Here is a 15,593-nt window from a genome sequence, read left to right on the forward strand (position 1 = left end):
CAGAGAAGCTGGAAATCAAAGGAACACACACAAAATGCCGGAGAGACTCAGCGGGCCAGGCCAGGCAGCATCTATGGAAAAGAGTAAATACTGGAAGCTTCACTGGAGTCCTGACAATAGGTTTCGGCCTGAAGCATTGATTGTTTACCCTTTTCCGTAGATGCTGTCTGGTCTGTGTTCCTCCAGCATTTTGTGTTTCATGGTAAGCCTTTCAGTATAATGGGCTTGTGCTTGTACCCGGTACTGTGCTAAAGCAGACCAACAGTGGAAACAATGTTGATAAATGATGTAAACATTTTAATATTAATTACTCAATTTCCATAATTAAACATTCTTTACACAGACAACAGAAAATGGCAGAATTTTAATAATTTAACCAATTATACAGTTATAAATCTCTGAAAATAAATCTATGACAAATATTTACAATAATGCACTATCATTAACTCACGTTCTGTTCATCTACACTGACTACAATGTCCTTACTATCTCTCAATGCACATGGAGACTGGAGGAGATAGTTGTGGTTCCCCAGCCCTATCTCACATTAACCCTTCGATTGCTGAACATCTCGGCAGCAACCCCTCTGCACAAAAAAAAATCACTCAATCTTTTGAAACGGGTTCCTGGTCCAGGGGGATTGTTTCTCCTAATCCCAAATGCACAATGTTTTATTCAGTCTTTTATTCATGATTCTTTACTGTCATTTCCTGTACACAGTGTAAAGGAAAACAATATAATTGTTACTCTGGATCTGATGTAGCACAAAAAAAACAATAATAAAAGACAATAAATAATAATACACAAGATAGATTATATACTGCACAAAGACTGATTACATGTCTAAAGTGACACTAGGCACAGGAGTGTCTGTACACAAGGAGACTGACAAACAGGAGAAAATTTGCAGATGCTGGAAATCCGAACAACTCACAAAATGCTGGAGGAACTCAGCAGGTCAGGCAACGACTGTTTACTCTTTTCCTTAGATGATGCCTGGCCTGCTGAGTTCCTCCAGCATTTTGTGTTGATAAAGTGACTGACAGGAAATGACAAAGTAGTGGTGGTTGGGAGGGTGGAAAGAAGGGTGTGGAGGGGGTGGGTTAGTGGTTGGAGGTGCTGTATCAGCCTTGCTGCTTGGGGAAAGTGAGTGTTGTTGAGTCTGGCGATTCTGGCATGGATGTTTCATAGCCTTGTCCCTAAAGTGAGTGGGACAAACAGTCCATGAGCAAGGTGGGTGGGATCCTTCATGATGTTACTGGCCTTTTTTCAGTACCTTTCTGTATATATGCCCTTGATGGTGTGTAGGCTAGTGCCAGTGATGCGCTGGGCAGTTCTGACTAGCAGAGCCTTTCTGTCTACTGGAGAGTAGTTTCTATACCATGCAGTGATGCAGCTTGTTAGAATGGTCTCTACTGCGCATCTGTAGAGTGCGCAAAGTCCAGCTCTCTTCAGCCTCCTCAGAAAGTAGAGACATTGGTGAGCTTTCCTGATTGTGTAGGATGTGCTCAGGGACTATGAGAGGTTGTGTGAGACTGGCACTCCCAGGATTGTGAAACTGCTTGCAGTTTCCACAGCTGTATCTGTCTGCTCCGTATGCCGATCCAGTATCTATGCCAACTGATCTGAAGTTTAATTGTCCAGCTGCAACTCTGTTGAATCCATCAATAGGCTGGCAATCAGTAACCAGTACTCACAGCCAAAAAACATTGTAAAAAAATTAAAAACGGGGAGTGTTGGAAACACACAGTAGGTCAGGCAGCATCTGCGGAAAGAGAAACAGACTGGCAGTGTTAACTCTGTTACTCTGTGTTGACCTGCTGTTTGTAACATTCAATGGAACAGTGACTGGCACACAAAATGCCAAGGAACTCAGCATGTCGAGCAGCATCTGTGGGGGATTAGAAATTGGTGACATTTCAGGTCAAGAATCTACATCAGGATGGTGATGCAGGTCTCAATCTGAAACATTGACAATAACACACACACACACACGCTCCTCGATCCACTGATTAACATTTAGGCCATTCAAGCAGGTAGTAGCATTTTCACTTTCTCCCCACACGTGGCACAGTGGTTACTCTGCTGAACGGGTGGAAAAAGAGCTGGACCATTAACCTGGGGCATTTAAATTTGGTTAATTAACAAATAAACCAACACCACATTGATAACCACAAAACCACTGGGACTTTGCAAAAATAATGAGTCAGTCACATCCTTCTTTACAGAAAGAAATCTGAATTCACAGAAAAATACTAGAAATTCTCAGGGTAACACACACAAAATGCTGGAGGAACTCAACAGGTCAGGCAGCATCTATGGAGGGGAATAAAGAATCAACGTTTCAGGCTGAGACCCTTGATGCCTGGCCTGTAATGTTCCTCTAACATTTTGTATGTGCTACTGAGAATTTTCACCTGTTAATTCAGATTTGTATGTGTTAGTCTTGGGCACGTGGCCAAGCAGTTAAGGCATTCAACTAGCGATCTGAAGGTCGTGAGTTTGAGCCCCAGCGGAGGCAGCATGTTGTGTCCTTGAGCAAGGCACTTAACCACACAGTGCTCTGCGATGACAAGCTGTATGGGTCCTAATGCCCTTCCCTTGAACAACATCAGTGTCGTGTCTTCCCTACAACCTTGCCCAGGCCTGCGCCCTGGAGAGTGAAGACTTTCCAGGCGCAGATCCATGGTCTCGCAAGACTAACGGATGCCTTATAGTCTAGATTTCCAGCATCTGCAGAATCTTGTGTCTAGAAATTCTCAGCAGATCATGCAGCATCTGCAGAGAAAGAGACAGGCAGTGTTCACCTTTCAGGTCAATGACTGTTCATCAACACCAGGTGCTAAAATGTTAATGGCTTCTACCTCCACAGATGCTGCCTGACCTGCTGAAAGTCCCTGGCATTTTGGCTTTTTATTCCAGATAAGGGCATGATGATTTACAGTACCAGCAACCCAGGTACAATTCCTGTTGCTGTCTGTAAGGAGTTTGTACGTTCTGCCTGTGACTATGTGGGTTTCCTCCAGGTGATGCGGTTTCCTCCCACAGTCCAAAGATGTACCAGTTGGTAGGTTAATGGGCTAGGGTTAAATCGGAGGTTGGTGGGCAGAGCGGCTCCAAGGACCAGAAGAACCAGTTCTGCATTGTAGCTCAAATTAGTAAATAAACATTTTCAGTATTACACTTTGAGGAAAGGGAATCTCCCAATGTCAGCTTAGGGATGAAACTTAATTGTGGACCTTAGCAGTGGCTTTCTCATCTTGTAAGTGAATTATGCCACGGTATTAAAAATGTGGAATATTTTTTCCTGAAATCTCAATGGTCTCCATGCTCTTTGAGAACACCAAATCAGGAGTGTTGAAGGTTGTACCACAAATCTGGATGATCAGCCATGATCATACTGAATGGCGCTGCAGGCTCAAAGGGCCGAATGACCTACTCCTGCACCTATTTTCTATGTAAATCTCACAAAACAGCTCCAAGACAGGGGTTCCCAATCCTTTTTTTTTACATCGTGGACCAATATCATTAAGCACAGGTCCACAGACCCCAGGTTGGGTACTGCTGCTCAGAGACGTCACACAATCCTGAACACTTCAGTAGCTCAGGGCACAGATTTAAATGGCACAGATGCCTTGTAGCCACTTCCATCAGGAAGGATGGCCCACCAGACTCAAAAACAGTTACTGAGGCTGATCTATACCTCCACCCACTAACCACCCCTCCACAACCCCCTCCCCCATCACCACTATTTTATCATTTCCTCTCCGAGCCCCCTTATGTACAAACACTCCTGGGCCTAGCATCACTGTCTGGACACTTAAGATACATCTATGTATATAAACGCTATCTTATGTAATTTGTGTTCATTATCTTACTGTGTTTTATTTATGCTGCGTTGGGTTGGAGTAACAATTATTTTGTTCTCTTTTACACTTGTGTCCTGAAAAATGACATTAAACAATTTTTAATCTATTTTTTGCACCTTATATATATTTCTTATTACAATTTGTTTCTATTATGTCTTGTAATGTACTGCTGCCACAAAACAACTTTCACCACATAGGCTAGTGATATTAAGTCTGATACTGATTTTGAAGCTTGACATGTGCATGTGGAGCTCAGTTGCAGAGATATTGCAGGAATCACAAATATTCCATATTCACAGTAAATTGATTATTAACTTAAGGGTCATTCAAAGCAATGAGGTTCTCAAAGGGTTAAATGCATCACATTATCAGATTCAAGCTTACCACTCAATTATTTGGGGACCATTCATTACTCCTCCCTCCTTTTGCCTCCATTCTAAACATGCACAGTGGCAAGCGAGGCGTGGCATAACACGGTCAGAACGTTAACACCAAGATATTAAAATCTACAAACACAATTCCCCAATTAATCTCGCCTCCATTCTCTCGCCTTCAAACATCTTAGACAAATTGAATGATAAATGTTGGGGGTTGGGGTTCATGTCACAATGCTCAATCACTACTTCGTACTTTTTTTCATTAAAAAAAGTAAAAGTTAGAATTAGGAATGTCAGGTACAGGGTAATGGGTGTTCTGCAGATAGGAGGAAGAGTTACTGACTGGAAGACCTGAGGGAAGGTCACCGAATGAACTTTCCCTCTACAGATGCTGTCTGACTAGATGAGTTCCTTCTGTTGCTATAGGGAATTTCCCCCCCATCTGTGAGAATGTGACCGCCTCCCCCCTCCCCCACTCTGATTGCAGGCAACATGGACCCCTGTACCCTCTCCCAAACCCCTTTAATTGTAGACCAACACACCTGGTAAAATGCACATCAGTCTGACCTTCCCAATCAAGTATTCCAGACCAAAAGCAGGTTTTAAGCAACTGAGGATACTGGAGCCAGCCACTCTGCCCCCAATGTCTCTGGAAGATGTCCAATGCAAGTCCACTCTGTGGCTCAAAACTGGTCACACACTTACCCTAGCACTGTTCAAACGAGACGAAGGTTTCTGCCTTCATCACCCTTTCAGATACGGAGTTTGAGATCCATACCTCAAGTCTGGGTGAAAAAAATGCTCTTTTTAACCCTTCCCTCTCTGACCCTTCAACCAATGATGTCAAGTTTACCCTTCCCCCACACTCCCCCCTAGGATGCCTACCTCTACTATTGACGCCAGATTGGTCCTTTTCATTTTCTTGGATTTCCGTAAGATTTCATTAGACCAGCAGTACCGTGTACCCAAGCCCACCCAGAGACCCAAGAGATTAAGCTGCGCGGGCGCTGCAAGACCTCTGCCCACACCTTTGGTGCTTTGAATCTGACTCCAGTTCCATCTCTCTGTCCGCCCCCAGCCAGCCCATGGTTCTGGTATGAAACCTCCCCCGGCTTTCCTGGTCCAAGGCATAATGCAACAAACACAGCGAGGGTGCAATATACACAAGAGAACGGTGAAATGACAAGTCAGTCGAAACGTGGATGGTTTCCGCTAATAGAATGCATCAATAGCACAAAGACGGTTTCTAAAAACTAAAACTCTTTTAAAAGAAAGAATTGTGATTTTAAAACATGTGTATTAAACACACTCCTCCACTTTCCTCTCTCATCGCCCTTGTCCCATCAGGGTTTGATCGGCGAGAGCACTGCGCTCGCTAGGACCCAGCAGGGTTCTCCGCGCTCCAAGACAAGATTGTCAATCCAACCAGCTGGCAAATTGAAAGTCTCTCCACGCCGAAACACTATCAAGGCAGCTGCGAGCTGGCCTCAAACACGACATGCATGTTATCTCAAACCCAGATTCCCAGGAGACGGTCAGGTTCAAAGAAAATGCCCAGCCCACTTGCTCGCAAAGCACTCCACGCCACGGTTTGAACTTGCAAAGCGACTGTCAGTCCTCGGCTCCCCACGCGTGCAAATTGTCCTGAGTATTCCAGATTTTTTTGTGTAAAAAAATTATTAAACCCACAGTTTAAAAATAACTGTTTAAAAATCCGCCGTGAAACCACGAAAACACATGGTTCTTCGTAAAACTGTTTCTCTCTCTTGGAACTGTAGACCGGCAATCAAAGCTAAAAGAGTTACAGATCACATACACACACACAAACAAAAATTACTGCCCAACTATAAAAGGCAGGTGGGTGTGTGCATTATCGATATCCCGACCACGGCACTGGCGTTATTGTCTAGTGGACAAAAAAAGTACAGAATATTTTTAAAAATGCATCAATTTGATTTACTCCGGGATAAGGGTGGGGTTATTTAGAGGCGATTTTAACATGTTAAAAAAATCCAGGAAAATGCGATTTAAAATATAGAAAAATGCACGTTGAAATTGCTGGTTTAAATCTTATTTTTTGCTTTGTGTGAGTTTTAAGAGGAATTATGTTCTTTTAAAAGGCAAAATGATTTTTTACAATCTCCGTAGAGACACTTAGTAGGTAAACACCAGATCGGAAACGCTGGAGACAAGCCAGTCTCCAGAAATCATCTCGTTAACTTCTGGAGTACAGTAGTCCGGGAACTCGAAGTGGGATGCTGAGTTCGTGAGGGAACCGTCCACGTCCCTGTCCAGCGACAGAGAGTCCAGTGTGTCCAGGGGCAAGCTCTCAAAGTTGGCGCTGGCGATAATGTTCAGGATCTCGTCTTCCAGCTCCTCATCAGACGAGGACGACGAGGCGAGCGAGCAGGAGCCGGATCTGCTGGAGGTGGGCGAAGGGGAACGGGCGGCTTCCCTGGGGCGTTCGCACGCCCTGGCGTCTCGTCGCTCCCCAGTCACGGTGTCGGCGACCGCGGGGTCAGCCCCGGGCAGCTCAGATGCGAGGCAGTAGTCGGGATCTTCACCGAAGACCCCTTCCCAGGGTGGCCGTGGTTTCCTTGGTTGACCCTGGTGGGCGAGGCGGATTTCCATCAACCCGTCGGCAGGGTCGATCTCCTCCACGTCCTCTGCCAGCGGCCGGACGGAGCCGCTCCTCTTGGGCTTCCACGCCCCCTTGGCACCTCTGGCCCTCTGCTTTTTGCCGGCTAAGCCATTCCTCGCCGATGCCACCTTCTTGCTCAGCATCTTGACGATGGCGCTTCCCTTGCCTTTCTTCCTGGGTCGATATTTGTAGTCCGGATAATCGGCCATGTGTTTGAGCCGGAGTCTCTCCGCCTCTCGGATAAATGGGATCTTCTCGCTGTCGTCCAGGGCTTTCCAACGCTTTCCCAGGCGCTTGGAGATCTCCGCGTTGTGCATGTCCGGCGACTGCTCCATAATCTTCCTCCTCTCGATCTGGGACCACACCATGAACGCGTTCATCGGCCGCTTGATGTGACCGCTGGGAGTCTTGCACCAAGCCGGTTCGGTCCGCAGACCCAGCTGGGGAGGAGAGCCGGCCATCCCCGTCTCGGCATCGCTGGACTCGGCGCTCTCTCCGGCAACCATGCCTCAAAGTTTGAGAAGAAAACGCTGCAGGGAGTGGGAGTTGTGGGCAAGGGGCCGGAGGAGGAGGGGTGAGTGGGGCGAGGGTAGAAATGATTAGACCCCAAGAACTGACCTACAAACGCGTCCCAACCTCTACACCGAAGTCCCAGAAGCGCGGCAGCAGTTTCTCTGCAGCCTCGAAAATGCACGCACTCCCGCTCCACTCCGAGTTGTAAATTTCTCCGTCCCCGACTCAGACCCCGCAAATCCCACCCTGCCACCGCTCCCATTGGCTGCTTGTAAACGGTTACTACCAGCCCACCCACCAATCAGCGGAGCACAGGCAAACAACACTGGGCGTGGAACTACCTTCTCGTGTTTTGGAAAGCTCCAACTCATTCTTAAGTTCTTTCTTTCACTCTCTCTTCTTCTCTCCTTCCCTCCCTCCATCCCCTCCCCCTCTCCTCCTCAATCTCTTCTCCTCTCCTCCTCTCTCCTCTGCTTCCTCTCTCTCACTCCCTCTCCTCCACTCTCTCCTCCCCTTCTCCCTCTCACTCGCCCCCTCACTCTCCTGCTCTCTCCACTCCTCTCCCTCACTCCCTCTCCTCCACTCTATTCTCCTCCTCCCACTCACCTTCCCTCTCTCCTCCTCCCACTCCCCTTCCCTCTCTCCCTCTCTCCCTCTCCCACTCTCCCGCACTTTCACTCTCAGTCTCTCCCCTCCCCTTTCTCTCTCCCCCTCTCCTCCTCCCTATCTTCATCCTCCCCTCTACCTCTTCTTCTTCTACCCCTCCCTGTCTCCCTCACTCCCCATCATGCTCCTCCCCTTTCTTTTCCATTCTCCCCCTCCCTGTCCCCTACTCTCTCCTCCCATTTTCCTCTGCCCCTCATCACTTTGCACCATGCCCTCTCTTTCTCCTCCCCCTTATTCCTGTCTCCCCCTCCCTCCTGTCTCTCTCCCCTTCTCTCTCCCCCCCTCTATCCCCATCCGTCTCCCCCTCCCCTCTCCCCTCCCCCTCTCTCTGCCTCTCCCCCTTCTCCCACCCTCCCCCCCTCTCCCCACTCCCTCTCTCCCTTCTCTCCCTCTCCCTCTCTCCTCCCCCTTTCCCCTCCCTCTCTGTCCCTCCTCTCTCCCCTTCTCCCCTGCCTCACTCACCCACTCTCCCTCTCTTCTCTCTCCTTCTCTCTCCCCCTCTCTCCCCCTCTCTCCCCCCTCTCCCCTCTCTCCCACCTCTCTCTCCCCCCTCCCCCTCCTCCTCTCTCTCCCCCCCTCTCTCTCACCCCCCCTCTCTCTCTCTCACCCCCTGGAGAGGGTTAACCAATACTGTACTGGTCCACACTCAGAATCGCAGAGAAACATTTCAGTGTACAGCAAAGGGCGAGGTGGGGTGGGGGGGTGAGGAATGTGTGATGAGAGGGCAGGGATGGAGGGAGGGTAAGTTCAGAGGAAGAGTAAAGGGATGTCGAAGTGGCGTTTACTGTTAAAGGCACAAGTACGTGTATGTACAGATTCAGTGAAAAAACATGTTCACAGCCATACACTGGCACATAAGCAGCCATCACAAATAATAAAGTAAGCATAAGTTATATATAATTTTACAAGAAGGAATACAATTAAACCAAAACAAGGTCATGTAAAATGATCAAAGTAGAGATAACATTGCCACACTGAGGTAAAGTGATTCATTTTCTAATTCTGTTCTTTTCACTTCCTTCAAATTAAAATGTGTTCAATATCAAACTTTCCCTGGTTCACCAGTATCTGAACGTTACTTCTTTCTCTTTCCACAGGGGCTGTTCAAACTGCTCAGTGTTTGCTTTTAGATTCACTGTGCCTAACCTTGGAAAGCTGAATCAGGACCCAAAGTTGGAGAAATCACCAGATGGAAAATATTACTGCAGTTGATGGAAATCTGAAATAAAAACAGAAGATCCCAAAGATGACAAAATCTGCAGACACTGGAAATCCAAACTAACACACACAAAATGCTTGGGGGGGGGCGGGGATCTACTGCTTTGATGAGGCCACACTCATGTTGGAGGAGAAGCACTTTATGTTCTATCTGGGTAGCCTCCAACCTGATGGCATGAACGTCGATTTCTTGAACTTCTGTGTAATTGCCACCCCCCCTCCAACATTCCCATTCCTGTTTCCCTCTCTCATCTTATCTCCATACCTGCTCACCACCTCCCTCTAGTGCTCCTCCCCTTCCCTTTCTTCCGTGGCCTTCTGTTCTCTCCTATTAGTTTCCCCCTTCTCCAGCCCTGTCACCAATCCAGCCCTCCAGCCTTTCATCAATCAACTTCCCAATTCTTTACTTCACTCTTCCCCCTCCCAGTTTCACCTATCATCTTGGGTTTCTCCCTCGCCTTCTCCCACCTTTTAAATCTACTCCTCATCTTTTTTTCTCCAGTCCTGCCGAAGAGTTTCAGCCTGAAATGTCGACTGTATTTGTTTCCTTAGATGCTGCCTGGTCTGCTGAGTTTGTGTGTGTGGCTCACTCCAATTCATGATTTTTTTTTGGTATTGTTATGTATTGCATTGTACTACCACTGCTAAGATAACAAATTTCATGACATTCCCTGGTTAAACCTGATTCTGATAAATACAACGCCTATAAAAAGTATTCACCCCCTCACTTAAAAGTTTTCATGTTTTATTGTTTTACAACACTGAATCACAGTGGGTTTAATTTGGCTTTTTTGACACTGATCGACAGAAAAAGACTATTGTGTCAAAGTGAAAACGGATCTCTACAAAGTGATCTAAATGGATTACAAACATAAAACACAAAATAATTGATTGCATAAGTATTCACCCACCTTCAATATGACACACCAAATTGTCACTGCTGCAGCCAAATGGTTTAGAAGTCACATAATTATTTAAATGAAGATCTGTATTTGGAGATCTGTGTGCAGTCAAGGCGTTTCAATTGATTGTAGTAAAAATACACCTGTATCTGGAAGGTCCAACTGCTGGTGAGTCAGTATCTTGGCAAAAACCACACCATGAAGGCAAAAGAATACCCCAGGCAACTCCGTGAAAAGGCTATTGAAAAGCACAAGTCAGGAGATGGATACAAGGAAATTTCTGTCACTGAATATCCTTTGGAGTACAGTTAAGTCAATCATCAAGAAATGAAAAGAATATGGCACAGCTGTAACTCTGCCTAGAGCAGTCCATCCTCAAAAACTGAGTGATTGTGCAAGAAGAGGATGAGTGAGGGAGGCCACCAGGAGACCTATAAATACTCTGGAGGAGTTACAAGCTTCAGTGGCTGTGCTGGGAGAGACTGTGCACACAACAACTATTGCCTGGGTGCTTCACTAGTCGTAGCATAATGGGAGAGTGGCAAAGAAAAAGCCATTGTTGAAAAAACTCGCATGAAATCTCAGCTAGAGTTTGCCAAAAGGTATGTGGGAGACTCTGAAGTCAGCTGAAAGAATATTTACGATCTGATGAAACCAAAATTGAACTTTTTGGCCATCAGACTAAACACAATGTTTGGCATAAGCCAAACACCACACATCATCAAAAACACACCACCCTACTGTGAAGCATGGTGGTGGCTGCATCATGCTGTGAGAACGCTTCACTGCAGCAGGTCCTGGGAGGCTTGTTAAGGTAGAAGGTAAAACGAATGCAGCAAAATACAGGGAAACTCTGGAGAAAACCTGATGCAGACTGCAAGAGAACTGCAACTTAGGAGAAGATTTGTTTTCCAGCAAGACAATGACTCCAAACATAAAGCCAAAGCTGCACAGGAATGGCTTAAAAACAACAAAGTTAGTGTCCTGAGGATTTTTGGCTGGTCTTGAAGAAGGCTGTTCACTCATGATCCCCATGCAATCTATCAGAGCTTGAGCAGTTTTGTAAAGAATACTGGTGAAAATGTGCAAAGCTGATAGAGACCTATCCACACAGACTCAAGGCTGTAATTTCTGCCAAAGGTGCATCTACTAAATACTGACTTGAAGGTCATGAATATTTTTGCAATCAATTATTTGTGTTCTATACTTGTAATTAATTTAGATCACTTTGTGGAGATCTGTTTTCACTTTGATAGGAAAGAGTCTTTTTCTGTTGATCGGTGTCAAAAAGGCCAAACTAAATCCACTGTGTTTCAATGTTGTAAAAAATAAAACATTGAAACTTTGAAGGGCGATGAATGCTTTTTCTCGGCACTGTACAACCAAACAAAACAACATTCCTCCGGACCATGGTGTGCCCACAAACCATATACAAACGTTTGTATATAAGAAAATAAGAAATAGGAGCAGGAGTCGGTGATCTGGCCTGTCAAGCCCACTGCACTATTCAATAAGATCATGGCTGATCTGGCCATGGGCTCATCTCCACCTACCTGCCTTTTCCCCATAACCCTCAATTTCCCAACTATGCAAAAATCTATCCAAACTTGTCTTAAATATATTTACTGTGGTAGCCTCCATTGCTTCATTTTGCAGAGAATATCACACACAGCATATAAAACAAAATATTACTACAAATAAGTTAATAATATATTTCTGTTTTGACACACTTTTTAAAATCTATTCAATGTACGTAATTGATTTACTTGTTTATTATTTTTTTAAATTTTATTTATTTATTTTTTTCTCGGCTAGATTATGTATTGCATTGAACTGCTGCTGCTAAGTTAACAAATTTCACATCACATGCTGGTGATAATAAACCTGACTCTGATTCTGATGAAGTATAATTGAAAGTTCATGTAGTGTGCAGCACAAGCAAACAGCTCACTGTCCTGGTGAGCCCTAAGGAGAGCAGTTGAAGTATGTGGCTGAGACCGCTCATCTGGTTTCTGAATTCCTAATGAAGAGTCTTGGCCCGAAACATCAACTATTTGTTCCTTTCTACAGACGTTGCCTGACTTGCTGAGCTCCTCCAGCATTTTGTGTGTGTGTGTGTGCGTGTGTGTGTGTTTCTTGAATTTAACGCAAACATATTTTTGCACAAAATGCACTCAGCCACAATGTGCATCAGTGTGATAGAGATGCATACAGCTCTCTATTCAAAAGATGAATTATTCATTATCAAAATAATGCCTTGATTGATTTCATACTGAATGAGTAGCTGAGAATATATATTTATGCATTCATCATTACACATACCCCTACAATATCTGATTTCCTTAATTGTCAATTTTGAGGAAAGAATTCCAATCAGAAATCGTGCTGTTTTGAAATTGCAACTAATCACTGAGATCACAATAGGTAGGAAGATTTAAAAGTTGTGTAGCTTTTATTATTCTTTCATCTGATGTGAACATCAGTTTCAGCCAAGATTATTGTCCTCGCTTAATTACCCCCAGCCCATTACGGAGGGGAGATGAGAGTCAATAATGTCGGTGGTTTGAGGTTGCTGTGATGCTGCTGAAGGTAAGTTTGACATCGCACCTGTGTGTACGTCTATCTGGCAATAAACTCGACTTATAGCTCGCAACAGGTAGGGTCAGCCGCTTTCCTTTCTGATAGGGAACTGTGAAGACCGTATGATATAGGTGCAGAATTAGCCCATAGAGTCTGCTCCACCATTTCATCATGGCTGATCCAATTTTCCCCTCAGCCCCAATCTCCTGCCTTCTCCCTGTATCCCTTCATGCCCTGACCAATCAAGAACCTATCAACCTCTGCCTTAAATAAACACAATGGCTTGGCCTCCACAGCTGCTTGTGGTAACGAATTCCACAGATTCGCCACCCTCTGGCTAAAGATCGGCTGGTGGCGCAGTGAGATCAGCGCCGGGCTCGAGAATGGAGGTTCCCGAGTTTGATCCAGTGACAGCCCACCCCCGTGCGTGCTCTCCATCCGTGCCGGGTTGACATCAAGCTTGCAACTCGACCTCGTAAAATAATACTGTGAAGTATCTGTGCGAGGAGTGGTGTCCCACACAGCCTTTCGGATTGCTCCTTGTAAGGCATGAAAATGCCCAAAGCTGGCCCCTCAGGTCTGAGTCGATGTCATCATCATCATCATCATCTGGCTAAAGATACTCCTCCTCATCTCTGTTGCAAATGGACTCCACTCTATTCTGAGGCTATGTCCTTTGGTCTTAGACTCCCCCAGCATAGGAAGCATTCTCTCCACATCCAATCTGTCGAGGCCTTTCACCATCTGTCCCCCATTCTTCTGAATTCCAGTGATTAGAGGCCTTGAGCCATCCAATGATTTCAATCCTGGAATCATTTTCATGAACCTCCTTTGAACCTTTTCCAGTTTCAGCACATCCTTTCTAAGATAAGGGGCCCAAAACTGCTCACAATATTCCAAGTGAGGTCCCACTAATGCCTTATAAAGCCTTTGGGTTACATCCTTGTTTTTATGTTCTATATGGCTTTTTACAATACAGAATTACTATTAAAATTAAGACATACAAGTTTTTTTATTTCAAATTTATTTAATTATTTTAATATCAATAAATTACACCAGCATATTTGAAACGATGATAAATTTACATTTTAGAGCACAGAACACAGAAGTACAGCACAGTACGGGCCCTTCAGCCCATGATGTTGTGCCAACCTTTTAACCGGCTCCAAGATCAAGCTAACCCTTTTTTCCCCACGTAGGCCTCCATTTTTTTTTCTTTTATCCACATTCAAAGTTCTGAGTGAAGTTATTATCAAAATAAATATGTCACCATATGCTACCTTGAGGTTCACTTTCCTGCAGACGTTCATAGTAGAACAAAGATATACAACTGACTCAATGAAAAACTACATATAAAAAAGACACAAGCAACTGATGGTGAAAAAATACAAATACAAAAGAAAAAGTGTTAGATGGTGGCAGCACTCCTTGTAGGTGTGTTCAGTGGTGGGGAGGGCTTTTCCTGTGATGGAGTAAGCTGTATCCAATACTTTTTTTTCATGCTTTTCTGTTCTTGGGTCTTTCTGACGTTTCCATACTAGGCTTCGATGCAACCAGTCAGGAATCTCTCCATTGTGCATCTATAGACGTTTGCAAAGTTTTTGATGACATGCAAACCTGTGCAAAAACTTTTACATAAGTAGAGGTGCTGCCATGCTGTCTTTGTAATGGCACTTAAGTGCTGGGCCCAGGACACATCCTCAAATGATAACACTGATGAATTTAAAATTACTGCCGCTCTCCATCTCCGATCCTTAATGGGGACAGGCTCATGGACGTCTGGTTTCCTCCTCCTGTAGTCAATAATCAGCTCTTTGATTTTGCTGACCAAAGAGTGACAAGTTGTTCTGATTCCAATATCAAATTCCACCAATTCAAGTCAGGAAAATGAAAAGATCAATTAGTTTTATGTTCCTAGGACAGAGGGCAAATCTCTGGGAGGTTCTCACTTCATTCCCTCTTTCCCCACCCACCTACTTTCTCCCTCACTGGACTACGCCTATTGCCTGCCAACTTGTACATCTTCAATTCCTCTACCTTCTTATTCTGGCTTCCTCCCCACTCCCTTTCCAGTCCCGATGAAGAGTCTCGTCTTGAAATGTCGACTGCTTGTGTACTTCCACAGATGCTGCCTGACCTGCATTTTGTGGGTGTGTATTGCTCCGGATTTCCAGCACCTGCACAATCTCCTATGTTAATCTTTTGCTCCTCCTTTTATCCCTGTGAATTGAGTGGGTCATGTATGGGTGTAATTGTATAAGGAAAATCAAGATTGTGAGTGTTATAAATGCTGAATTCTGTATGTACTGAATTAACATTCCCTTTGTAATCTCAGCACCTTGTAGGATCTGTAGTGGGGAATGGTGAAGGATAAGGAGGGGGTGCAATTACCAGAAGCTCGAGAAATCAATGTTCTCTTGTTTGTGATTCAAATATTAAAAGGCTTAGATTGAGTGGATATGGAGAGGATGTTTCCAATAGTGGGAAAGTCTATGATCAATGTGCACAGCCTCAGAAAAGTTGGACATCCCTTTAGAACAGCGATGAGGAGAAATTTCTTAAGTCAGAGGTTGGTGAATCTGTGGAATTCATTGCCGCAGATGCCTGTGGAGGCCAAGTCAGTGGGTATATTTAAGGCAGAGCTTGATAGGTTCTTGATTAGTAAGGGTGTCAAACGTTATGGGGAGAAGGCAGGAGAATGGGGTTGAGAGGGATAATGGATTAGCCATGATGGAATAGCAGAGCAGAATTCATGAGCTGCATGGCCTTTGTGTGAACACAAACCTCTTTGATTTCATAAATACAAGAGATTCTGCAGACCAAGGTC

At 44.9% G+C, this 15,593-nt stretch overlaps 1 protein-coding gene across 1 annotated transcript; it reads right to left on the bottom strand.

Annotated features, from left to right (window-relative positions):
- Positions 1-4,739: 4,739 nt before the first annotated feature.
- On the bottom strand, positions 4,740-7,594 carry LOC140208584 (transcription factor SOX-4-like). The gene has a single exon (XM_072277360.1). It carries the CDS (start codon positions 7,391-7,393, stop codon positions 6,401-6,403), a length of 993 nt encoding a protein of 330 aa, XP_072133461.1. The 5' UTR covers positions 7,394-7,594; the 3' UTR covers positions 4,740-6,400.
- Between the last annotated feature and the right edge of the window lie 7,999 nt (positions 7,595-15,593).

This window comes from Mobula birostris, chromosome 2 (assembly GCF_030028105.1).
Source record: "Mobula birostris isolate sMobBir1 chromosome 2, sMobBir1.hap1, whole genome shotgun sequence".
NCBI lineage: Eukaryota > Metazoa > Chordata > Chondrichthyes > Myliobatiformes > Myliobatidae > Mobula > Mobula birostris.

What these genes read in the sequence shown, in the direction of transcription:
- LOC140208584 (XM_072277360.1), bottom strand. Translation starts at nt 7,393, where the DNA reads ATGGTTGCCGGAGAGAGCGCCGAGTCCAGCGATGCCGAGACGGGGATG.